Raw genomic sequence first — 26,142 nt, 5'->3', positions numbered from 1 at the left:
ACGTGCACATACATGAATGCACATCACACAAGGCGCACACACAAATGCATACTCACACATGAAAGCACACATATGTGCGCACACATGGATGCACACTTACTCACACAATGAATGCACACTCTTGCATGTGCTCACACACATGCATGCATGCTCACACAAATGTACTCATACACATGCATATACACAAATGCACTCTCACACACACAAATGCAGGCTCGCACATGAATGCACACTCATACACATGCATACACATGAATGCACACTCGCACATATGTGCCTGCAAATGAATGTACACCCACGTGGGCACACACATGCACACATACATACCTCCATCAAGAGAAAGGATATGGACATGATTCTCTCTTCTCTGGGCCAAGGTATTGTCCTTCACCCATTCCTATGTGCTTTGAGGGCTACCTCTCTATGTATTACTACCACTCCTGGGAATATTGTTCTTTTCACTTTGCTTTCCTCATCCTGCAGCACTTCAGCCAAGTCTCTCTGTGTTTCAATTGTTCCCCATGGCCACATAATAGTTCAGCATATTCATATCCCACAGCTGCCCCCTATTTAATTAACACCCATCTTGGGCCCAGTTTTCCACTCTAAAGAGTTCTCCTATGATTATTTGGTTATCTACGGTTCCTTTCTTATTGTCATTGACCTCCTTAAGGTATATACCCAGTGATGGAACTGATCAAAGATCCTGTTCCTAATTACCCACGGACTGAGTACCCTGTACAGTTAGGGGCACATGTTTGATCCACAGATTTGAAGTTAATCTAAATACCCTCACAAGAGAAGCCTCTAAAGACCCGTGTTTCTAGGAAAACTTGTCACTTTCTTTTGTGGACAAAAAAATGGATAAAAAGTGCACAAAAGCATCCAGTCCATTTTTCTTTCCATCCCCCCTTCCAAGGAACTTAAAGGTAAATCTCCTACCAACTAGAGTGAACAACTGACCCAGGTGCTCAGTAGTCTCTCTTCCCTGTCCCTTTCATTTTGTCTCCATTAGGGACTGTGTCTTTCCTGCCCAAACCTCATTACCCAAAGAACACCGGATTGATCTAGGTTTTATAATTCTGCCATTATTTCTAACCTAGCCCCAATTTCTATGTTCTTATCACTCCCCAGCCCTTTTCTCATTCTGAGCCTGTTTTCTCAGCTACCAATGAGGGATTGGGACTAAACGATCTCCAAGGAGCCGACTAGCTTTCCATCCTATGCTATCGAGACCAGCAAGTCCCCCTCATGAAATACAGTCTGAGTTGTACTCGGTGACTGCTGAGTAAATGCAATCTGCAGCTTCCCATAAGGCCGGGCTCCCTCTCTAATTCCATCACAAACATCTGTGGGCTTCAGTTTCCCCCTGGAAGAACCTAAGAGCAGAGGGTTAGGGTGTTGGATAAGGTAAGCACTGAAGTCTATTTCAGCTTTACCAAGCTAAGGATCCATGAACCACCAGCATGTACATGTGCGTGCGCACACACACACACACACACACACACACACCAAATCTGAACTAGTCTGGTCTCTGAGAGTCTTTCTTTGTACAGATTCCCTTCTCAATCACGTCAGACTCCTCACTTCTCTCTGGTTCTTGGTTATCCAAGCTTAAAATTCAGGAGTTGGACAAGACAACCTTCCCAGCTCTCATCATCTACGAGTCTCTGAAGCATCATTACACACATCACAGCAGACCTGGGCTCAATTCTCTAGCTCTCGATTCTGTGGAGGCTGCGGTTCATTTTCAAAATCCAGTTCAAATTGCACCAGGAAAGACAGCAGTAAGTTAAGGCTAGAAAAACCCGATGGTGAAGGGCACCTATCTCAGACCAGCAGCTGCAAGTGCCCCCCCACTGTTGCCACCTTTTGGGTTTCAATCTCTCTCTTCTTCCACTTTCTCCAATTTTCAGAGTTCTCAGTCATTGGTATATGGACCATTGCTCCTTTCCCCCTCAAGTTTCATTCTTGCCCCCATTTCAGCAGGTCCCAGCTATCCTCAAATCCGATGCCTGGCCAAGGCAAGGGCCCGTGGATCTGGAGTCTGGTCAGAACAGGACGTCTGTGACTGAATTCATCCTGCTGGGGCTGACGGATCGTCAGGAACTGAAACCCATCCTCTTCACTGTCTTTCTTCTGGCCTATGTAGCCACTGTGGGTGGCAACCTGAGCATCTTGGCTGCCATCGTGGTGGAACCCAAGCTGCACACACCCATGTACTTCTTCCTGGGGAACTTGTCTCTCCTTGACATCGGATGCATCACTGTCACGGTGCCCCCAATGCTGGTACAGCTTCTGTCCCAAGATCTCTCCATTTCCTTTGCTTCCTGCTTTTCCCAGCTCTTCTTCTTCCACCTTCTGGCCGGTGTGGATTGCCACCTACTGACTGCCATGGCCTACGATCGCTTCTTAGCTATTTGCCGCCCATTGACCTATGCCACCCGAATGAGCAGGGCCATACAGGGGAGTCTGATAGGCGTATGCTGGACCATCTCTTTCTGCAATGCACTGACCCACACGGTGGCTCTGTCCATGCTTAGCTTCTGTGGCCCCAATTTGGTAAACCACTTCTACTGTGATGTGCCGCCACTTTTTGGGCTCTCCTGCTCCAGCACCAGTCTCAATGAGAAGCTGCTCTTTGTAGGTGCAGTCTTCATGGGAGTGGTGCCCCTGACGCTCATCTCTACCTCCTATGCCCACGTAGCCGCTGCCGTGCTGCGAATCCGTTCTACGGAGGGCCGGAAGAAGGCTTTCTCCACCTGCACCTCACACCTGACCATTGTGTGCATCTTCTATGGCACAGGCTTCTTCAGCTACATGCGCCTGGGCTCTGTTAACGCCTCAGACAAGGACAAAGCCATTGGGATCCTGAACACTATCCTCAGCCCTATGTTAAACCCACTCATCTACAGCCTCCGCAACCCTGATGTTCAGGGTGCCCTGCGAAGGGTGTTCATGGGCCAGAGGCCCATGGAATAAGGAGACTACAGCCCCCAGAGCCTCTTTGTTTCTTTCCTCCTTTCCTTCCTTCCTTCTCTCTTTTTCTCTTTTTTCCATCTTTCTATCTTTCTTTCCTTTTTCCTTCATCTTTCTCCATTTACATTTTCCTTCATTTCTTTCCTTTCTCCTTTCTCTTCCACCCTTAAAACTTCACTTCCTTTCTTCTCTCCTTTCTCTATCTCATTCCTTCATGCTCTCCTTGCCTTACCCTTTTCCTTCTTCCCTTCCTTCTTTACTCCTTGCTCTCATTTTTCTCTTCTTTTCCTCCTTTCCAACTCTTCTCTCTTTCGTTTCTACTTCACTCCCCCCCCCAAAAAAAAGAATGAGTGGATTGTCCAAAGGTCACACAGTAAGTTGTGACAGAGCTTGTACTCATACCCAGATGAGAAGGGATAAGTAAGAGGCAAAAGATGGAGGGAAACAGAATGGATACAAAAGGAAAAGAGAGTGTGAGCCAAGGGTAGTTCTGAGGCAGAATATGGTGAAACTTGGTTCAAGAACTTTTCCTTATGTTCAAATGCATTTCAAACATTCAATACAAGAAGGGCTCTGCCCCCTCTAGGGAAGGATGTTTCCAGCGAGCCCCTCTCTGTGTGGTAGGAGCCCTGGCTCTGTGAGGAGACTCCAGTCTAAGGAAGTTGGGCTTTTCTAAAGAAGAAATGGGGCTGGGAACTGGGGAGTAGTTGTCATTCAAAGTTTGTTTTCTAAAGAAAACAGAATTTCTGCTTGGAAATGCAATTTGAAAAGAGTTGAATTGTCCCCAATATAGTTCCTAGACTGATTCTGCTTTATTATGAGAAGGGGATTTTGGTAGAAACCAGAGGGTAGGGCATTTTTCCTTGGATGGAGAGAGTAGGAAGTTACTACTAAGCCAATTAGGAGTTGATAGGTTACCAGCTCATCTATGTTACACACACACACACACACACACACACACACTCCTCCAGACTTCTTAGTTGGCCCTCAAGTATCTCTGTGACAAGGAGGGTCTGCTGAAGAAAACTGGCCACTGAACCAAGAAGAGTCCCCTTCAATAGGGTAGAAAAGGTCCCTAGAAGAGCTGAAACTCTTGAGGATCACATCTAGGCCAATTTTTTTCTTGGACTTCTAGAGTGAGCACCTGCCAAGTCCATGACTGAGTCATCTGCTCTGTTTGTCTTTGTCTGTGCTGGATTCACCAAAATGCAATCCTGACAAATGCATGTTTTCATCTTAGGTGACTACTTTCATAATTCAAGTTTTCTAAGTTTCCTTAGAAAATGGCCCTTGCCAGGAGGGCACTCCAACTGGAAGGATGCAGAAAGCCCAGATTGCATCTGGGTAGCCAGGCTTCCAAATTACTTTGACTTAGGTATTTCTATTTCCTCTCATTTTGCTCAACATTATTTCCCTCAGTTTCAAATGGACACGTGAGATGGTAAAGAGAGGCCATTTGAGTGTCTGGAATTGAGCACAGATAGAAACAACCAGGTGGCAGTTACCATGATAAGAGACATAAAATATTCTCAAAGCAGAGCCAAGGCAACTTGAGTTTGATAATCAATGATTAATCAGAGGGCACGCCAAGCTTGGTGAGGAAGGTACCAAATCTTGTCCACGTGTGGATAGGGTCAGATCTGGTGACAAATGACATCCTTCTTCTAGTATGCTATAACTGGATGCAATTGTTAAAGATTTGCTCCCATTTATGCTAGCTGCAATAAAGCATTTTATTTTCCTACACAAGCAGAGGTGGGCCTAAGCATTTCATGTCTGGGTCCAAATCACCTATTTACCTTTTCCCACATGGCAGCATGTACCTAAAATGAAGGCACAGTACCTACATATTTATGTCTGCTGCTTTGGAAAGAGTTAGTCTTGCAACCCCCAGTCCCTAACGTGATGGCCTAGGTCACAGACTAATTCCCAGCTAAACACTCAAAGAGGCAACGTTAAACCTGATATTGGAAGTAATGTGTCCACTTCCAGGGATGAAATTCTAGGAAGTCTGTAGAAAAGCAAGAGCACTTTGAGAATATATTGACTAGAATGAGTGAGTGAGTAAGTGAATGAAAAACCTTAGTCCTCATAGAGGTAAATCTCTCAAACACAATTAAATAAAGGTTAACTAGTTCCATGATGGCCAGAGGACCAGAGATAAGATGCTTCCCACTAGCCTGTATGCCACCTAAGAGCCAGAAAGGACATCATCAATTTCTTTGGCGTGCCCCCCTTTGCAGACTTTGTGACAAGCAAGCTATATCCCCCAAACAATTGTGGTTCTCAAAAAGACGTGGGCTTCATGAGAGCTTTGCCCACTGATAACTTCTGGCCCAAATATGCACTAACTTGTCATTGCAGAGGGAACCGAGACCCTACTGAATAGCATAGTAACTACATTCAGAAAAAACCCGAGAACATAAACCAGTATCTTTCCAGTTGCTGAGGTTTGGAACATTTGAGTCATTCTTAACTCCAACTTTGCCCTCTCCTTCCCTTTCCCCTTGTTTGATTCTTAGCCAACTCCTGTCATTTCCCAACCCACAACATATTTTGTAGCCATTTCTTTTTCTCCCCCCACATAGCCATCTCTCATCTGGACTATGGAAATGGCCTCCATATTGCTCTCCCTGCCACAAATCTATAACTCATTCATTCCATCTTCTACATAGCAGCCAAAGTGATATTCTTGGAGTATGAATCTGATCACATCAATCCCTTGATCAAAATTTTCCAGTAACTCTCTATTGTTTCTAGGATCAAATACAAACTCCTCTGGTTAGAAAGGTTGGTTACCCCTTCAAAGTCTGGTCCCAGGCCACCTTTGTACACTTAGTTGAGAAAAGTAGACTTCAGCTTAATGTCATAGAAAACTTCCTAACAATCAGAGCTGACCCCAAGTGAAATGGGCTCTCACCCAACTCTTTGGGGATCTTCCAGGGAAAATTGGGTGGCCATTTGCCAAGGTCACTAGAAAGGGATTCCCATTTAGTCCAATCAGATAATTCCTGTGCTCTTTCTCTTTCCACTCTGAATTACTGGGATTCTTTGGATATGTTGATATTTCACCATGACTCCATTTTTTAAATTTAGTTTAAAATGTTCCATTTTACAACTAACTGTTTCCTGAGTTAGCTGTTCCTTCGGTCCTGAGCCTTCCAAAAGTTTCCTTCTCTAAATCTCCAATTCTGAGTCAGTCTCTAACAAACCATCTCTTCTTCCCTACCGCAACCTCTCAGCTGAAGGGGACCAAATCCCTGCTTCACCATTCTATCCAGTTCACAGGATGATTACTCTCCATCAATTTCTCCATCTCCATTTAACACTTCCCTCTCGTCTCCCTCCCTCTCTTTGGGTCAATAACCAGGTATTTCTATGATCATCCTGATGGAGGTGACTGGACTTAGGGATTTAGCCAGGCAGGAAGCATATACATACTCTCCCTCAAAACAACCTGATTGTATTGGTAGGGGGGAAATAGGTTATGCACAAAGATGAAGGGATACAGAGGCCTCTGTAGACCAGCCACTTCCTGTTCCAAGGAGTTCTTTTTTTGTGTTAACAGAATTTTGCTGTCTTGCTCTCTAAACTGTGAATAGCTGAAGCCACACAAAGCAGGCTTAGAGATCAAGTAGTACTTTAATTAATCACTTTCTGAGTGAAGAACACAGTTTGTAAAGTGGAAGTTCTCCTGGGCAGGAGACCTCAGGAAAGGGAGAGATTATATAAAGAAATCCTAAATGGGAAGGGAGGGAGAAGGTGGATTATAATATAATCATTTTCCGGGCATGAGAGGTTGCCCATGACAAGCCCACAACGAAGGACAATATGGGTATTCTCCAGTCCTGTGGGAACATAAAGTTATTGTTTCAACTCCTTGGAGAGGGGGTGGGAAGTACTTACTTGGGGGCAGGACCAGAGTTCTTTGATGGAAACCAGTTCTACAATCTTTGACTCACTTTTACTTAACACACACAGGAGAGCGGTGTCAAGGACTGATTGATCATTTCAAGCTGCAATGGTAAGACTGACTCCCAAATCAGAAAAGGCAGTTCTAATAGATCTAAATTATAAGTATTTTCATTAGACATATCTTGATAATTATAAAAATCATAATTTTTCCTTGTGGGGGTCCAGCTCCAGTAGTGAATGAATGAAGGGTGTGAAAGTACAAGGGTCAGGTGGAGAAGAGAGTTTCGAATATGAACTCTTCAAAGTTTATTGATCAGAGAAACATATATATATGTCAAATGCTTATAGACTTGATACAAAGTACACTCTTTGAAGTTCCTATAGCTTTCCCTGACAAACAAGATCTACTGAGATGTAAATGATTAAGCCCCGGATCTTGGTTACTTAGAGATAGATGTAAATAGTTGAGATACACATCGGGGTAAAATTTATCACACCATCCTCTCAAGTATCTTTCTCCCAAATGCCTTTATCTCCACTGTGGGCTGTTTTTCCTGTCCTAAATTGAAAGGTTAGCCTTTAATCCACTGAGTAGGGTTTGCATTTTGCTTCAGTCTCTAGATTTCTAATTTATTATATTAATAAGCATGTCTCTGCTATTTCAATAGAAAAGGGAGTTTTGGTGAGCCGAGTTACTGTAAGATTCAAAAACAGAAATGGATTCTTGCCTCCTGGCCCTCTACATTTCCTCATTCCCTCTTTCGATCAAAAGGTTGGAACAACCCTAAGAAGCCACAGGGAACATTCATTTGCGATATGGCATTGATTTTAAGTAAAAATAAGTGAGTGACAAAGCAAATGCTAGGAAAATGGCAAGGCAAATAAGGAAGAGGAACATCAGACCAGGGAGGGCAGAATAGAGAATGCTGCCAAAGTTTTCAGGCAACCAGACGAGTAGATCAAAGGAAGGTAAGGGGGAAACATGCTTCAGAATATCTGATCCCTATTCCATAAATCTTCTGCTTGCTTGCTAAGAGCGCCAAGGTCTTTCTCGATTTCAGGCCCCTCTTCTCTCAGCCAATAGGCTGCCCAGCACCCTAGGATTTTGCAATACCATGAAGGCAAGTGAATCAGGAAGGTGATTATGATATAATATAGAACCATATAAAAAGAAAAACAAGGTGAAAGTAGAAGGGAAAAAAACTGCTACTTCCATAAGCACTGAGATTTAGTCCTGAGAGGATAGTAGCAGGAGAGAAAAGGCTTACTTTATAGAGAGAAGAACTGTAAACCTCAGTCCATATCCACTTCCTTGGGCTGGGGTCTTGGGGACAGCTGCCTACTTCTGATGTCAGCTGTTTTGGACCCTAGTTGATTTTCAAGGTTAGGTCACCTGTAGCATCTGCAATCCAGGTAGGTGGTACTGCCCTTCTAAGATGTGACAGGTGGAGCCAGGACTCCGCTCCCCAGAGTTTGGCTGCAGTGGGGGTGGTGAGCAGGACTTCAAAGGGACCTTTCCACCATGGCTCCAAAGATTGCTTTCAGAGGTGTGTTTCCAGAAGACCCAGTCACTGGGTTGGATTAGGTTGCGATTCCTAAAAAAAAATGGGACTGTGGGACAAGTTGGTAAGTCTCTGATATTTTCTGAGCCAACTCAATATAGTACTGTGGGAAGGAGTCTTTAGCTGCTATGCTTCCCACTACCCATGGGTATAGTGGCTGTGGGTGTCCTGTTGCTTTCTCATAAGGACTGAGTTTATGAAAACCAAATGGTCTGGATCTAAGGCTTAGTAGGGCTAAAGACAGGGCTTTGGGCCCAGGAATACCTAGTTCTTCAGCTAATTTAGCAAGGGAAGTTGTAAGTATCCCATTAACTTGTTCAATTATCCCAAGTGCTAAATGATTGACCAGGATGAGAGCAGCTTAGCTAATGAAGCTTCTGTGAAATGGGAACCTCCATCATTATGTATTTCTTTAGGAACCCCCCATAATGGAATGATTTTTTCTAAGTGGATTTTTGCTGCCCCAGAGACTGCGAAGGGGAATGCTTCCACCCACCAGGAAAACATACAGACCATAACCAAAGTATATTTGTAACCATGGGCAGGTGGCAAATGAATGGAGTCGATCTGCCAAATGGGGCATCCGGGAGAGGAAACTGGCCACAAGCTGGCTTCAGAGGCTTGAACACATCGTGCTTGGGGCAGGTGGGATACATCTTACAGAAGGTGATGGCAGCCCCGTGAAAACTTCCCCATCAATATTTTCAAGCTAGTTCTACCAATTTGTCGAGTCCTCCATGGCTGAATGAATTAAGGTGTTCCATCATAGGGAGGGATAAACTTTTAGGGAGGACTTCAAGTCCACTTGAGCCAACCCATAATCCCACAAGCTTATCAAGTTCTCATCCCTCCTTTTGAAGTTCTTCTTGCTCTATGACAAGCATTCCCTTCTGGGCTGTAGCTATCTCTTCCTTAGTTAGGCGAAGAGACTTAGCTTATCCATCTCATTCTGAAGGCTGCCTAAGGCCACACTTGTGGGACAAAGTTGCTGGGCCCTCATGAATTCAGGGAGTTACAGTTGGGATTTGGACTACTTGCTCCGCCATCATTTCTGCCGGCATGGAAGATATTTTCTCCAGAAGGCCCTGGAAGTTAATGCTACAGCCTGGGGAAGCAGTAAACGGTCTGATAGCTGAGAAGCCCATTTTTGATGTTTAATGGGCTGTCCTGAGGAGGTGAGGAAACCCCCGATCCTTCCATAATATCCCAAAGTGATATGCCACCCCAAACATATACCCACTCTCAGTATAGATATCAATCCTTCTTCCTTTTCCTAACTGACAAGCCCTGGCTACTGACTCAAGTTGGGCTTGTTGTGCTAAATGGGTACGAGGTAATAATGATGAAGCTTGCCAGTATGGTATGAATTTAGGAGAGCTTCAGCACCATAGGGAATGTACCATTAAGGGAGAATCAAGACAAATGTCCTCAGTGACAGACAAAGGCAGCTACAGCCACTACTGCTCCAAGTCAGCCTGGGAAACCTTTAGCAATGTTGCCCAAAGTTTTTCTCTAGAATCCCATGGGACAGATAGCTTTTGCCATGTTTCTGTGTTAGTGCACCAAGCGCATCCCCTCCTGTCTCCTAGATGAATAAATCAAATGGGAGAGAAAAATTGTCAAAGGTTCAAAGTGGTGAGCGTTGGAGGGAAGATTTCAAAGAATCAAACAGGTTTTGAGCCTCTTGGGGAAAAGCCAAAGGCTCAAGTACAAGATCCTTTAGGAGTCGATAAAGGGGAAAGGTGATATCTGAGAATTCAAGGAGCCAGAGAAACTGGACCTAGGAAGGCACGGAGCTGAAGTTCGGTGTGGGGTACAGGAAATTGAATGATAATTTTAGGCAGAGAGCTGATGTTCCAGGAACCGTACCAAGAGGAGGGCAGATTGAGGTTTGCCCCTAGATAACTCATGGCCCTGTGCTGCTAAACCACAAAGGTACACAGAGTCCCTACAAGAAATGTCTCGGGAAGGGGAACAAAGGAGATCACCAACATACTGAAGGCTTGCACCTTGAAAGAGACCATAGAAGCTGGGGAGCTGGTGGAGTTTATTGACAAAGTGGGTACAATTTAGATAGGTAGGTAGCTCCAGGTGATTAAGGAGAATATCTTCAAATGATTTAATTCTTTCTTTCACTAATTCTAATTCAGACGTGCATGCTCCTTCCTTACCCTCCAAATATCATTTATTATAGCCACTCCATTCAAGAACCTGAGTTTCCTCATTCCTCACTTTCTGCCTCATATGCTCCAATTTGATCTTATCAAAGCTGCCCCAATGAGACCAGCAAAGTTTAGGGTCATTACTGGTCAAATCAACCCAATCATGGCAATAGCAGGGACTCTCAGAACCATATTTCTTATCTGTTTGAAAGGCACGTGTTTGTTTTGGAGGTGACTTGATGGAAACTGCCTCAGTATCCCTTTTTGCCCTTACTGTACCTCGGTCCCATTTTAAAGGTGAACACGCAAAGCTAAAAAGACCACTTAACTAACAGGTATATACAATACACAAATGCAAGTACATCGTAAAGGAATATGACAATATAAATACACAAAAGCAATTCATTCCCCATGCTAGCAGTTCACTTAAATTACAAGAGTAAACATTTCTAATTTCCATCTGTTTCAACTGCACACAAACCAAGCACATAAGCAATTCTTAGATGAATTTACCACATCCAGAAAAGAAACATGCAGCCCATAACTGGACGTGCATTTATCGAAGAGAATAGGTGCATGCAAAAGCCAATCCATGTACAAAAGCAAAACGGGTTCACCAAAGTGGTCCGGATCACCAAAAGGCTCCTGGGAATATTCCTCACAATGAAAGGTGGGCTTGGTCAAAGGATAGGCCCAGTGAGCGAGTGAGCGAGAGAGCACTGAACTGGCCAGACTAAGAATTAAGACTCTTGAAGAAAAGGCCTAGTGGCTCCTAGTCCCTTCCCTAATGTACTAGAAAGTTCAAGGCTTCACTTCTACTTCCATCCCTTAAAACCACTGCCATCAATTAATGGTTAATAAAAATTTTGCTGGCCCCAAAGCAAGGCCAGGTGTTAGAGATCAAGGAGCAGTTTAACTGCAGTTTACAAACTTGCAGTTTGTAAATTGGAAATTTTCCTGGGCAGACCTCGTCCCGGTGCAGAAAAGCGAGAGATTTTATACACAATTCATAAATGGGAAGGAGGAGCACAACACAATCATTTTCAGGGCCTGAGCAGTTGTCCATGACAAGCCCAGAAATGCAGGACAATATGGGTGTTCTGCAATCCTAATGGAACAGTTAAGTAATTGTTTCAACTCCCAGAGATGGTTACTTGGGGGGGGGGGGGTGGAGTGGAAATGAATCAGAGTTTTGTGATAGGAACAGGTTATACAACCTTTTTTTTTTTTTTTACTGAGGCAATTGGGGTTAAGTGACTTGCTCAGGGTCACACAGCTAGGAAGTGTCTGAGGCCAGACTTGAACTCAGGTCCTCCTGACTTCAGGGCTGGTACTTTACCCACCACACCAACTAGCTGCCCCTCGGGTTCTATAATCTTTGATTCCTGTCATCTAACATACACAGGAGAGAGTTGTCAAGTTGCACTATAAGACTCTGACCCCCCAAGCCAGAAAAGCTCTAAGACATGATATACATTAGCAGTATGTTCATTACATGTATCATCTTGATAATTAGAAAAATCATAATTTTTTCTCATTGCTTGGCTTGCCATTCAAAGTTGGCAAGTGAGTGGCAACTTTGAAGAGCATTTGGGGCACTATTGTCATTTAGGAGGCAATCAGAAGGCCTGGAAATTAGCTTAAAAGAACAAAGGCTGAAAAGAGCTCCCAGGAAGTGAGCAATTTACTCTGGAGCTTTCTAGCTGCCAGACTAGAGGGGCTCAGTAGAACTAGGCACCCTGTGCCATCTCAGCTGCCCTAAATCTCAACTCTCTTCACTAAGGTTCCTGGAAGCAGAGAGAAGCCCCCAAGGGCCATGTCAACTCCTGATGCCAGCGAAGAGGCCAGAGAGAAATCTGAGTCTTTAAACAATACTTTCAGCCCTTGAACCAGTTGAGTGCAGAGATTAACGAGTCAAGATTTGGAAGAAAGGATTTGATAGGACTCACGTCCCTTCATATATACCCTTTAAACACTCAATTTCACAGACTCAGATTACAGTTAGTAGGTCCCCTCCCTCACCCCCACTAATCCAGGCTCTAAATTGCAGCTGGCTTTGTGCAGGTTTCCCATTTTCTTCTCTCTATCTGTTCCAGGTGAAGAGCAGTGCACAGACTGAGAGGAAGAGGAACCTATGGACCGGTCAACCAGTTCCTCTCTAGGTGTTTAGTGTCCAATATTAGAATCAGAAAGCAAAGAACAGTTTTTTATTTCTGCCATCCCAGAAAAGCAAAACAATGCAAAGAGCTCTCCAGAGCTCATGAACAAATGCAGAAATGAAAAGGAATCAAATGACTCATAAGACTGCCCTGGGAAAGTAGGAATACTTCAGGAAGCTACTCCTAGTCTCTGTAACTAAGCCACCTTGGAGAGAATCCCAGTCAATGGCTAGCTACCTCTCATTGGAGCTGCCTTTCTATTTTTCTAAATTTGTTTAAATTTTATTTTAATAGGATATTATTTTTCCAGTTACATGGAAATTTTTGACATTCATTTTTGTAAGATTTTGAATTCCAGATTGTTGGAGGGGATGTGGGAAAACTGGGACATTGATTCATTGTTGGTGGAGTTGTGAACGAATCCAACCATTTTGGAGAGTAGTTTGGATCTATGCTCAAAAAGTTATCAAACTGTGCATACCCTTTGATCCAGCAGTGTTACTACTGGGCTTATATCCCAAAGAGATTATAAAGAAGGGAAAGGGACCTGTATGTGCACGAATGTTTGTGGCAGCCCCTTTTGTAGTGGCTAGAAACTGGAAACTGAATGGATGTCCATCAGTTGGAGAATGGCTGAATAAATTGTGTATATGAAAATTATGGAATATTACTGTTCTGTAAGAAATGACCAACAGGATGATTTCAGAAAGGCCTGAGAGACTTACACTGAACTGATGCTGAGTGAAATGAAGCAGGACCAGGAGATCATTATATACTTTACAACAATACTAGATGATGACCAGTTCTGATGGATCAGGCCATCCTCAGCAACGAGATCAACCAAATCATTTCTAATGGAGCAGTAATGAACTGAGCTTAGCTATGCCCAGAAAAAGAACTCTGGGAGATGACTAAAATCATTACATTGAATTCCCAATCCCTATATTTATGCACACCTGCATTTTGATTTCCTTCACAAGCTTAATTGTACAATAATTCAGAGTCTGATTCTTTTTGTACAGCAAAAATAATGTTTTGTCATGTATACTTATTGTGTATCTAAGTTATATTTTAATATATTTAACATCTACTGGTCATCCTGACATTTAGGGGAGGGGGTAGGGGGGTAAGAGGTGAAAAATTGGAACAAGAGGTATGGCAATTGTTAATGCTGTAAAGTTACCCATGTATATATCCTGTAAATAAAAGGCTATTAAATAAAAAAAAAAGAAATAAAAAAAAAAAAGATTTTGAATTCCAGATTTTTTCTCCCTCCTTCCCTTTACCTCTCCTCCCTCCCACAAGACAACAAGCAATCTATATCCCAGAGAGATCTTAAAGGAGGGAAAGGGGCCTGTATGTGCCAAAATATTTGTGGCAGCCCTTTTCATAGTAGCCAGAAACTGAGAATTGAATGGATGCCCATCAAATGGAGACTGGCTGGGTAAATTGTGGTATATGAATGTTATGGAATATTATTGTTCTGTAAGAAATGACTAGCAGGATGATTTCAGAAAGGCTTGGAGAGACTTATATGAACTGATGCTGAGTGAAATGAGAAGAACCAGGAGATCATTATGCACTTCAACAACAATACTATATGAAGATCGATTCTGATGGACCTGGCCATCTTCAACAATGAGAGGATCCAAATCAGTTCCAATTGATTAGTGATGAACAGAACCAGCTACACCCAGAGAAGGAACACTGGGAAATGAGTGTGGACCACAACATAGCATTTGCACTCTTTGTGTTATTGTTGGCTTGCACTTTTGTTTTTCTTCTCAGGTTACTTTTACCTTCTTTCTAAATCTGATTTTTCTTGTGCAGCAAGATAACTCTCTCTTTCTCTCTCTCTCTCTCTCTCTCTCTCTCTCTCTCTCTCTATATATATATATATATATATATATATATGTTATATTTGACAAATATTTTAACATATTTAACATATATGGGACTACCTGCCATCTAGGGGAGGGGGTGGAGAAAGGGAGGGAAAAAGTTGAAACAGAAGTTTTTGCAAGGGTCAATGTTGAAAAATTATCCATGCATATGTTTTGTCAATAAAAAGCTATAATAAAAAAAAAGACTAAACCTTTCAGATAACAGTTAAAAAGAAGACAGCAAGCAATCTGATATAAGTTATACAAGTGCAATCATTTAAAATATATTTCCACGTTAGTTACGTTGAAAAAAAAACCAAAACAAAAGGGAAAAAACTGTGAGAAAGAAAAAACAAACACATGAATGAAGGTGAAAATAGTGTGCCATGATGCACGTTCAGTCTCCAGAGTTCTCTCTCTGGATGTGGACGGCATTTTCCATCTCACGTTTATCGGAATTGTCTTGGATCACCACATTACTGAGAAGAGCTAGATCTATCCACAGGTGATCATCACCCAACCTTGCTATTATTGTGTACAATATTCTCCCGGTTCTTGGAGGCCTTATTAGCTTAGAAGAACAAGCTTCTTCAGTGTTCAGTAACAGGAGTCCATGCCAGAGTTTGTACACAGTAGAGTCTGATTTATCAGCACAGCACCAAGGAGCACAGGATCCTAGCCTGACAGTGGATTGACTACATAGCCAAGATGCCCAGTCCAACAAACAAGGGAGCTCTGTTTACCAACTATGCCATATTTGCAAGTGAACTGCATGGGTCAAATGCTTTGTAGCAACTATTTTAATGTTATGCCCATTCTCTCCAGGGATTGAGGTAATATGAGGAAATGTGCCCCAAGTTTTGGGAGGAAATATACTTCACTTCTTGCTGTATCTTCTCAATAAACATCCTTTTGTAAAAATAATAATAATAATAATAATAACAACAACAACAAAAACCGTAACTGATGTTAAGTAGCTAAATCAAACTGGGGTCCTAATCATTTTTTAAAAATAGGAAAGATTTTTTTCTGGTTATACACGTACACTAATTTTTTGATACACATTTCTTTATGCATCATGTTGGGGGAGAAAAATCAGAACAAAAGGGGAAAACCATGAGAGAAAAGAAAAACAGAAGAAAAAGGAAAACAAGTGAACATAGTATGTGTTGATTTAGATTCATTCTCCATAGTTCTCTCTCTGGATGCAGATGGTGTTTTCTTTTCTTTTTTTAATAATAACTTTTTATTTACAAGTTATACGTATGGTAATTTTACAGCATTGACAATTGCCAAACCTTTTGTTCCAATTTTTCCCCTCCTTCACCCCACCCTCTCCCCCAGATGGCAGGATGACCAGTAGATGTTAAATATATTAACATATAAATTAGATACACCATAGGTATACATGACCAAGCTGTTATTTTGCTGTACAAAAAGAATTGGACTCTGAAATAGTGTACAATTAGCCCGTGAAGGTGATCAAAATGCAGGCAGACAAAAACAGAGGGATTGGGAATTCTATGTAGCGGTTCTTAGTCATCTCCCAGAGTTCTTTCTCTGGGCGTAGCTGGTTCAGTTCATTACTGCTCCATTGGAACTGATTTTGTTCATCTCATTGTTGAATAGGGCCACATCCATCAGAATTGATCATCATATAGTATTATTGTTGAAGTATATAATGAGCAGATGGCGTTTTCTATCCAAAGTTTATTGGAATTGCCTTACCCACTGAGAAGAGCCAAGTCTTTCATAGTGGATCATTGCACATCTTGCTGTTGCTGTGTACGGTATATTCCCGATTCTACTTGTTTCAGCATAAGTCTGTATAAATCTTTCCAGGCCTTTCTAAAATCAGCCTGTTCATCATTTTTATAGAAGTATAACATTCCATTATCTTCATATACCACAACTTCTTCAGCCATTCCCCAACTGATGGGCAAATATTCATTTTCCAAATCTTTGCCACCACAAAAAGGACTGCCACAAACATCTTTGCACATGTGGGTCCTTTTCCTTTCTTTATAATTTTTTTGGGATACAGACTCAGTAGCAAGACAGCTAGATCAAAAAGTATACACAGTTTGATAGCCCTTTGGGGATAGTTCCAAACTGCTCTCCAGAACGACTGGATCAGTTTCACAACTCCTCCAACAATGCTTTAGTGTTCCAGTCTTCCCACATCCCTTCCAACATTCATCATTATCCTTTCCTGTCTTCTTAGCCAATCTGACAGATATAAGGTGACACCTCAGAGTTGTTTTAATTCACATTTCTCTAATCAATAGTGATTTAGAGCATTTCTTCACATAACTATAGATGGCTTTCTTTATCTGCATATTGTCTGTTCATATCTTTGGATCATTTACCAATTGGGCAATGACTTATATTCTTATAAATTTGACACAGTTCTTTTTATATTTTAGAAATGAAACCCTTAGAAACAAGGGCTGTAAAAATTTTTCCCAGCTTTGTACTTCCCTTTTAATCTTGCTTGTATTAAGTTTGTTTCTGCAAGAACTTTTAAATTTAATGTAATCGAAGTTGTCCATTTTGCATTGCATAATGTTCTCTAGTTCTTCTTTGGTCTTCTGCAAAGATCTGATAGGCAAACTATCCCTTGCTCTCTTAATTTGCTTACGGTATCACCCTTTATGCCCAAATCATGTACCCATTTTGACCTTATTTTAGTATGGTGTGTGAGATGTAGGTCTCTGCTGAGTTTCTGACATATTCTGACACAGCAAGCTCTGTGAAATAGTGAATTCTTATTCCAGAAGCTGGAGTTTTGGTGTTTATCAAATACTAGATTACTATAGTCATTAATTATTGGATTATATGTATCTAACCTATTCCAATGATCCACCACTCTATTTCTTTTTTTTTTCTTATTGAGCTTACATTCTTTTTTTATATAGCTTTTTATTTACAAGATATATGCATGGGTAATTTTTCAGCACTGACCTTTGCAAAACCTTCTGTTCCAGCTTTTCCCTCCTTCCCCCCACCCCCTCCCCTAGATGGCAGGTAGTCCCATACATGTTAAATATGTTAAACTATATGTTAAATACAATATATGTATACATATCCAGTTATTTTGCTTCACAAGAAAAATCGGACTTAGAAATAAGGTAAAAAATAACCTGAGAAGCAAATCAAAAATGCAAGCGGACAAAACAGAGGGAGTGGAAATGCTATGTAGTGGTTCAGACTCATTTCCCAGAGTTCTTTCACTGGGTGTAGCTGGTTCTCTTCATTCCTGCTCTATTGGAACTGATTTGGTTCATCTCATTGTTGAAGAGGGCCACATCCATCAGAATTGATCATCATACAGTATCATTGTTGACGTATATAATGATCTCTTGGTTCTGCTCATTTCACTTAGCATCAGTTCGTGTAAGTCTCTCCAGGCTTCTCTGTATTCATCCTGTTGGTCATTTCTTACAGAACAGTAATATTCCATAATTTTCATATACCACCATTTATTCAGCCATTCTCCAATTGATGGGCGCCCACTCAGTTTCCAGTTTCTGGCCACTACAAACAGGGCTGCCACAAACATTTGTGTACATACAGGTCCCTTTCCCTCCTTTATGATCTCCGTGGGATATAAGCCCAGTCATAACACTGCTGGATCAAAGGGTATGCACAGTTTGATAACTTTTTGAGCATAGTTCCAAACTACTCTCCAGAATGGTTGGATTCGTTCACAACTCCACCAACAATGCATCAATGTTCCAGTTTTCCCACATCCCCTCCAACATTCAGCATTATCTTTTCCTGCCATCCTAGCCCATCTGACAGGTGCACCACTCTATTTCTTGGCCAGTTCCCAATGGTTTTGATGACCACTGTTTTAAAATAGAGTTTTAGGCATGGAACTGCAAGGCCACCATCCTTTGCATTTTTTTTTCATTAATTCCCTTGACATTCTTGTCCTTTTGTTCTTACAGATGAATTTTGTTATTATTTTTTCTAGCTCCCTGACATGATTTTTGGCGCTTTGGTATGGCACTGAAGAAGTAGACCAATAAAAGTAGAATTTTCATTTTTATTATATTAGCTTGGCCTAACCATGAGCAATGGATATTTTTCCAGTCCTTTAGATTGGGGTCCTAATCATTCTGCTATTAGGAAGAAGACCTTAGAATAGGAGCTTGAGCTGATTCCACAGAAAGACATACTCCAGTAGAGTATACTTCTAGGGCCTTAAGGGGTGAGATGATTCTTTTGGGGAAGCTGCCTCATCAACGTGAGGAAACATTAGGATGAGGATCCTCAGAATATATACAGGACAAAACTGTTTGGTAAACTTAGATAGCAGAAGTGTGACAATATTGGATTGTCCTCCTAGTTCATACTTTTGTGGTAAAAATCCTTGAAAAGGCTTAAAATCGGAACCTCTACTTCCTCTCCATTCTCTCTTTTCTTAACTCTTTACAACCTGTTTCCAACATCATCATATAATAGAAAAAATAGAAGTTGGTGGAGTAGGTCAGAAAAGTCTGACTTGCTCCACAAACAAGACAAAACATCACTTAAGGGTGAACATAGAGCAAAAAAAATCAACAAGAGTTGGGACTGAACAGTGGTCCTCCTGAGACAACCAAAGAAGATCAAAAGAAAGGTTCTGGGAGAGAGCTTTGGCCCAAGTGAAGTGTAAACACCTCCAAGGCAGCTCCACTGAAACAGCTGCCTAAGGGCAGCTGGGGTGGGACATAGCCTCAACTTTAGCCACAGGGACTGTCACCTCATGGACAGTATGGGGGCGGGGAGGTCCGGTATCTGAGCAGGAAAAAGATTGAGGGCATCTCTGCTGCTGAGGGACATCTGGCCCAGCTATGCCTGTTGAAGGCAGAAGCAGTGGGTCAGGGATGATTCTGGCTTCGGCACTTTCAGGAGAGCAGAACTCTTAGTTTCTGGTCCCAGGCCAGGGGGAGGGGAACAACTGTAGATTGTAGCTACTGAAAGGTCTTCAGGGAGCAAGAGCATAATGGGAGGGGGGGAGAAGGCACTTTGTGGGATGAAGGGGAAAAGGAATGAGTGAGGTTGGGCCCAAGACAAAACTCCAAAAATAACAATAAGAAGGCCCTGAGACCAGAAAAACCATCCTCCATATTCCAGGACTAGAGAGGTTATAACAAGCTTCTAAAATTTAAAAAAGGAGCAAAGGAGAAAGAACATAAACATAAACAATTACAATGGGAACAGAAAAGACTGGGGTTTGTCTTCAGAGAAGGGTCCAAAGCAAAAACAAAAAGGAAACTATCCCTCAAATTAAAATCTGCCCAGAAAGAATGTTTGGAAGAATTCAAAAAGGACTTGAAAAATCAAATGAGAGAAATGGAGGAAAAATAGGAATAATCCAAGAAAAGCAAGAAGATTATGAAAAGAAAGTCAACCAATCAGGAAAGGAAATCTGACATCTTAAGAAAGAATACAACTCCTTGAAAGTTAGAATCAGGCAAGGAGAAGCCGACAATGTGAGGAGACCAAGAAATAATAAAACAGAACAGAAAGAATAGAAGAGAACAACAGATCTAGAGAACAGATCAAGAAGAGAAAATATCAGAATAATAGGACTACCTGAAAGCCATGATTAGAAAAAAAAATTCTTGACACAATAATATAAGAAATAATTAAAGAAAATTGCCCTGAAGTTTTAGAACAAGAGAAGAAAGTAGAAATAGTAAAAAGGCACCAACCAGCATCTGAAAGAAATCCTACGATGAAAACCTACACAAATATGAGAGCCAAATTCTGAAATCCCGGGTTGAGGAGAAAATCTGACAAGCAACAAGAAAAAACTTCAAATGTGGTGAAGTCAGAATGAGAATGACACAAAACTTAGCAACAGCTAGAGTAAAACGGGGCTTCTTAAACTTCTTCCACTTGCAACCCCTTTTTGCCCAAGACATTTTTACGCAACCTGACTGTATAGGTACACAACACAGGTATGCAAGACAAACATTTACTAATAATAAATCATAATTTCAGAACACCAGATTTAGTTACATGATCCACAAGGGCTGTTTAAGAAGGCCACAGGTCTTGGAACACTGTTTCCACATCAGCTCTCTCTTCCCGGCTGCCCCTGGCGTGCCTGGGGAGGCTCCTAGCCAGAGGTACAAGTGCTCCAGCCCTCAAAGTGTCTTCCTCCACAGTGGGCAGGAGCAAGCTGGCTCTGGAAAACCAGAGCACGAGCCACCATTGGGCGCGTCAGACTCTACCTCGCTAGATGGCAGCAGAGCCTCAGAAATGGTACCCAAGCAGGAGACAGAAGCACAATTGCTTGGTCTGGCCCCCACTACTGGGCATCTGGTCCTGGGCCTTCCAGGCTTTTGTTCCCACCAGGCTAGAAATGAACACTCTGTGTCTGAGGGACCCTGCCCTGTCCTTGACATCTGCCCATTGGTGACATCCCCGCTTTGGGGCCATGAGTTGCGGTTCTTTCTGACCAGCCCCGCCCCACCCCCGTCCCGCTCCTGGGTGTCACTTAAAACAAATATGGCCCGAGAATTACTTAGTACAGCTGGGTCTCTGTCCATCTCAATTTCAAAATCAAACTCAACGTCACTCAGGGCCCCCCCATCTCAGCCCGAGCCCCAGCCTACTTCCCAGCTCCCCTTCACAAGGCTCCCTGCCTGTGCCCCTTGGGCCATTTCCTAAGCCCTCCAGGGGCCATCCCACCACTTCCCTAGCCTCGGGGAAATCCTGGTCACCCCCTAAGGCCTGGATGAAATGCTACCTCTTCTGGGTAGAGGAAGCAGAAGAAGCTGGAGGGGGGGGGCGGCGCTGGGAGGACTGTCACAGAGATTGGGTGGCAGGTCAAGGCAAGCATAGGGAACAGGCAGAGCCGGAGGGTCAACCTGGTCGGTCTGAGGCCTCTGGAAGCATTTACACCTCAAGGAAATGGGCAAAAAGAACTGGAGAGGCCGATCTGCTCCCCTGAGCAAGGGGTCCAGTGCAGCTCAGTAATGGAGATCACTTCCAAGTGTGGCCCTCCTTAGACAGCCGGTTGTTAAACACCGCCAGCATCCCAAAGGTGGCCGGGTGAGGGAAGCCTCCAGGGTCTGAGAATAACCCAGTGGGTCTGGAGTGCCAGCCATCATGTAGAGGCTCGCAGCTCTGGAAAAGTCTAGCTGAAACAAGGTGCTAACTCAGGGGAACTGATGAGAGGATGGTTCTAGTTCCCACACACTCAGTGTGCTGTAATGATGGAACTACAATAAGGAACAGAAGGGCCAACAAGGACCCAAAGACAGACATTCTCTCATTGAACTGCCTCTCACGCTCTCCTGCCTCTCGGGTTCTCCTGCCTCTCAGGCTCTCCTGCCTCCTGCACTAAGATCAAGGCTGGGCCGGAATAAAGACCAGACTCCATTCTTGACCAAGGCCCGTGGCAAGAACCTCCAGAAAGCCAGCCCGGATGTCACAGCTCCAATTCAATCCATTGGCCAGCACTCTCAAGGCCTCATCCCGGACAAGGCACTGGGACCGGGCTGAGGGGCAGCCTCAAAGGTCAGAGAGGGAGAACCCCTGGCCTCCAGAAGCAGACTTTCAGAGGTGGCCCAAGAGCGCATTTAAAGGGGCTGGGCAACGGCCACCGGGGCTGTTGCGCTGCTGCCTCCTCACTGCCCCGGGCAGCACAGGGGAAGGGGAGGGACAGGGGGGATCAGGGCCCGGAACAAAGGGCCCTCCCCGACCACTCCCCAGTCTTCTGCCCTCACACCCCAGGCCCCCCCCCAGGCCCAAGGGGGACAAAGAGCACCCTGGCGGCCACGGCCTCCGCCCCCGGGCTTCCCCTACAGACTGGCACATGGGAGCCCTAGCCCGTGAGGACCACGGTGGGAGGAGGGGAGGCGAGAAAGCTCCTCGCGGGCCCTGTCCCGCTCCAGCCTGCTGACTCTGCCCTCCGCCAGCCCCCCGGGGCCTGAGCCTGCCACTCCCAAACCTACTTTGGGCTCCGCGGGGTGCTCCCCCTCACAAAGATTCAGAAGCTCCGGGGGCCCGGGCCCATCCTCCCAAGCAGTTCCGCGGCTCAGCCTGGGCCCCCAGAACGAAGGGGGATCGTGGGATGGACCCCTCCCCCAACGGAGCTGGGCCTGAGCTCAGTGGCCTCAGGGGCGAGGCAGGACGGGAAAGGCCTGGCTGCCGGGCCCGACAGGCCTGCCTGCGCCCCACGCTTTCCTCCTGCCCCACTCTAGCAGGGTACGGACCTAGGCTAGTGGGGGGCTGGGAGGGGGCACCGGGTCTGGCCATCATGGGAGTCTGCCCACTGGGACCTCCTCACGGCCCTGGCGGAAGGCCCCCTAGTCTGCAGAGGCTGACCCAGGGCCACCCAACGGGGGAGCGGGGAGCAAGCTCAGGACCCCGATTCCGAGCCCTTTGGGCTCCCTCGGGGAGCAACAGCGGCCGGCCGGAGAAAGGGAGCTCCGGGGTGGGCTGGGCCGTTAACCCCCCTCCTCCTCCTGCGGGGGTCTGGGGAAAGGGGGAGCAACGCCGCCATCCTAGCCTTTCCCAGGTTCCTCTCTCCCCAGCACCAGCAGTAGCCAAAGGGGATGGGGAAGGGGGGAACGGTTACAGGGGCAAGAGGGGGGAGAAAAATCTCGCCCCCTCCCTATTCCTTCCTCTCTCCCCAGCCTAGCTCCTTTTCCGACATATTCCACCTCTGCCTGTGGCTCCTGAGGATGGAGGAGGGATCCCCTCTGCAAGAGAAGGGCAGGAAAACATCTGCGCTGTGCTGCCCCACCACCCCAAGCCCCGGCTCCGGTCCTTTGCCCCTTTGCACTGTCCACACGGGCAAAGGGAGAGGAGGAGCAGAAGAAGCCCTAACACCCCGCCCTTCTCCCGCAGCCGGTGCCGGACAGAGAAGTGACCATCTGGGTCCTGGCATGCCGGGGAATCCCTAGTCCTGGGGTCTGCAGCAGCACAGGGGAAGGGGCGGCATGGGAGGGATGGAGGGCACAGCGGCCACCCCCATACAGACTCCTCCCCACCGAGCGCCATCCACAGCAGAAAGGGGAAAGCGCGGGGACATCACCGTCCCCCTTCTTCCCCCCAGTCCCTCGGTCCCCCCATCTTCTCTCCCAGCCCTTCCTCCTTTTCTGGGATGTTCCAGGCTCAGCCATTGGGCTCACAAGAGGGAAGGGCTGGGAAGAGGGAGGAGGCAGCCCCAGAAGAGCCTGTCCAATGAGACTCCTCCCTCTGCGCCATTGGCTAGGCCAATGAGGAGAGAGCGCACCCCCACCTACGCAAGCCCCCCCCCCATCCGCTCTCCCCACCCTTCCTCCTTTTCTAGCATGTTCCATCTTTGTTCTTAGGTTGGAAAGATGGAACCCCCTTTTAAGTCTTCTTTACCGGGCCGGGGAGACTCCTCCCTTCAGCTCCCAGAAAGAGAAGGAGGAGAAACCCTCCGGGCCCAGCCACTCCCCCGTGTTCCACCTTCTGTGTCTGCCTTGCTCTTTATGCTTTGCCGTTAGCAAAGCGAGGAAGAAGGGAGGGAGAGGGAGGACACCGGTGGCCATTGTCCTTCTCTTTCCCCCCCATCCCGCAGCCAGCCCCTGGCACAAAGCAAATAACCTCCATCCATGCCCGCACCATTCATGGTTCACTGATGGCTCCTTCCTCTCACTGTCTGCAGCAGCACAGGGGAAGGGGAGGCTCGAAGGGGGCCCAGAGCCAAAGACCACCCTCCTCCGCCACTCACCCCAAGCTTGCACAGACTCCTCCTCCCAGCAGCAGAAGGGAGGAGCACCTGGACCTTCCCCAGGTGCCTCTGTCTGGCCTTCTCTTCCCCTTCCTTCTTTTCCTCACCCTCTATCCTCAGGTTTTAGCCCATGAAAGGGAAAAAAGAGACCTCCCCTGTCGCCCTTATTAGCCTTCCCGGTGAGACATAATTGGAAAGCAACATGAGGGGTGCCCCAGCTCCCCTGTCCCCCACCTTTCCTTTTGTAGGATATTCCACCCTTTATCATTGGTCTACAAAGAGGAAGAGAGAAGAAGGGCAAGAACCAGACACTCTCCTCTCTGCAAGGAGAAAAGCCTACAAGGGGAGAGCACCCCAGGCTCACAGACACTCCTCTCTGAACCTTCTTAGCTCCCCTCTATTCTCAAACTTCTCCTGCATTTTCTGACATTCACTGTGGGAGAGGGAGTCAGAGTTCCTCCAGTAAATTGCCCTTGGGCATCTTCCCCAGCTCCCCCTTCCTTAACATTAGCAGCAAAAAGCGCTCATCCACACACCAGGTAGAAAAGAAGAGGGAAAAGGGACCCTGCCGCTGGCTGCCTTGTCAGGTTCCTCCCTCCTTAGTTGCCAACCATCATCATCTTTTGGGGGGAGGGAAGTCAATCAGGGTTAAATGACTTATCCAGAGTCACATAGCTTATAAATGTCAAGCGTTCACATTTGAACTAGGGTCAATCCGACTTTGAAACAGGTGCCTCCTAGCTGCTCTGCCCCTCATTCTCTAACTTCTCAAAGTGGTCTTTGGACACTTGGGGGGGGGTCCCTGAGACTTTTGCAACTGGCTTTTCCCCCTTTTTTCCCCTAATTCAGGTCATTTCGACTCAATACCTGCTCCCACAGAATTCCCATTCTATCCTCCCCCAACCTACTTCTTGTTCTCCAGATATCTTTAAAATCCTCATTGTCACTGAGAGTCTCATCTGTTGTGTGTATCCAAGCACAAAGACACCATCCATGTAGAGAACCCAGATTCTAGAAGCTTGCCTAGCACACAGTAGGTGCTTAAGAAGTGTTTCTGACTCACTAAATATCTACAAACAAAAACCAGGTGATCCATTAGGTAGCACTGTGACCTTGAGCAAGCCCCTTTCCCGGCCACCCTTTCATTTCGCTTCTCCATTAGAGAGAGAGGGTCTCTGAGGACTCCTGCTCTGATGGTCTATAACTGCAAGAGTAGAACTTTGGGATTGCCTGGAACATGTGATTGTCTAATAATGGCAGGTGAGGGAGGAGAGCCCCAACGGTCAGGGGAGAGAGGAGGGTTTTGATAGCGTCTGCAAGGGTGGGGGCCACACAACTGACTAGAACCCATCCAACAGACCATGAGGGGATGGACTGAGCAAAGGCAGGGTGGGGTGGGGGAGCCAAAGTCCTGATCACAGCCCAGAATGGAGATTTCTCTGGCCAGAGTGGAGAGTGCAGAGCAGGAAAGGGGTTTGCCAGACACACTGGCATTGGGATCTACTCTTTGCCCCAGGCCCTTGAACTTGGACTTGTCTGGCAGCGACCATCCTCAAGGCAGCTGCCCTTAGGACTTGACTCCTGTCCCAATTAGTAAGCATTTCAGCTAAAAGGGTAGCTCTGGGTCTAGCTAGATCCACAAGATTTACCATGTGGCCCACCCTGTGCTAGGGGCAGGGAATATGGGAATAAGATCATCCCGCCCACCCAGGAGCTTCAATTCTCTTCCTGTCTGCTGACCAGTGTCCATTTCTGTCTCACTTGGATTTCTGA

The 26,142-nt window shown here is 45.2% G+C and overlaps 2 protein-coding genes across 2 annotated transcripts in view; one reads left to right on the top strand and one right to left on the bottom strand.

Moving 5' to 3' along the window:
* LOC116420379 overlaps positions 1-26,142 on the bottom strand; it is a 122,958-nt gene that overhangs the window by 53,209 nt on the left and 43,607 nt on the right. The gene's annotated exons all lie outside the window — the stretch shown is intronic.
* Positions 1,936-2,982, top strand: LOC100920163 (olfactory receptor 139-like). The gene has a single exon (XM_031945108.1). The coding sequence runs from the start codon at positions 1,936-1,938 to the stop codon at positions 2,980-2,982; it is 1,047 nt and encodes a 348-aa protein (XP_031800968.1).

The sequence above is a fragment of the Sarcophilus harrisii genome, chromosome X (assembly GCF_902635505.1).
Source record: "Sarcophilus harrisii chromosome X, mSarHar1.11, whole genome shotgun sequence".
Lineage (NCBI taxonomy): Eukaryota > Metazoa > Chordata > Mammalia > Dasyuromorphia > Dasyuridae > Sarcophilus > Sarcophilus harrisii.
This window is presented reverse-complemented; position numbering and strand designations above follow the sequence as displayed.

Bases quoted from the DNA above. Each gene is read 5' to 3' on its own strand.
- LOC100920163 (XM_031945108.1), top strand. From the start codon at position 1,936: ATGGACCATTGCTCCTTTCCCCCTCAAGTTTCATTCTTGCCCCCATTT.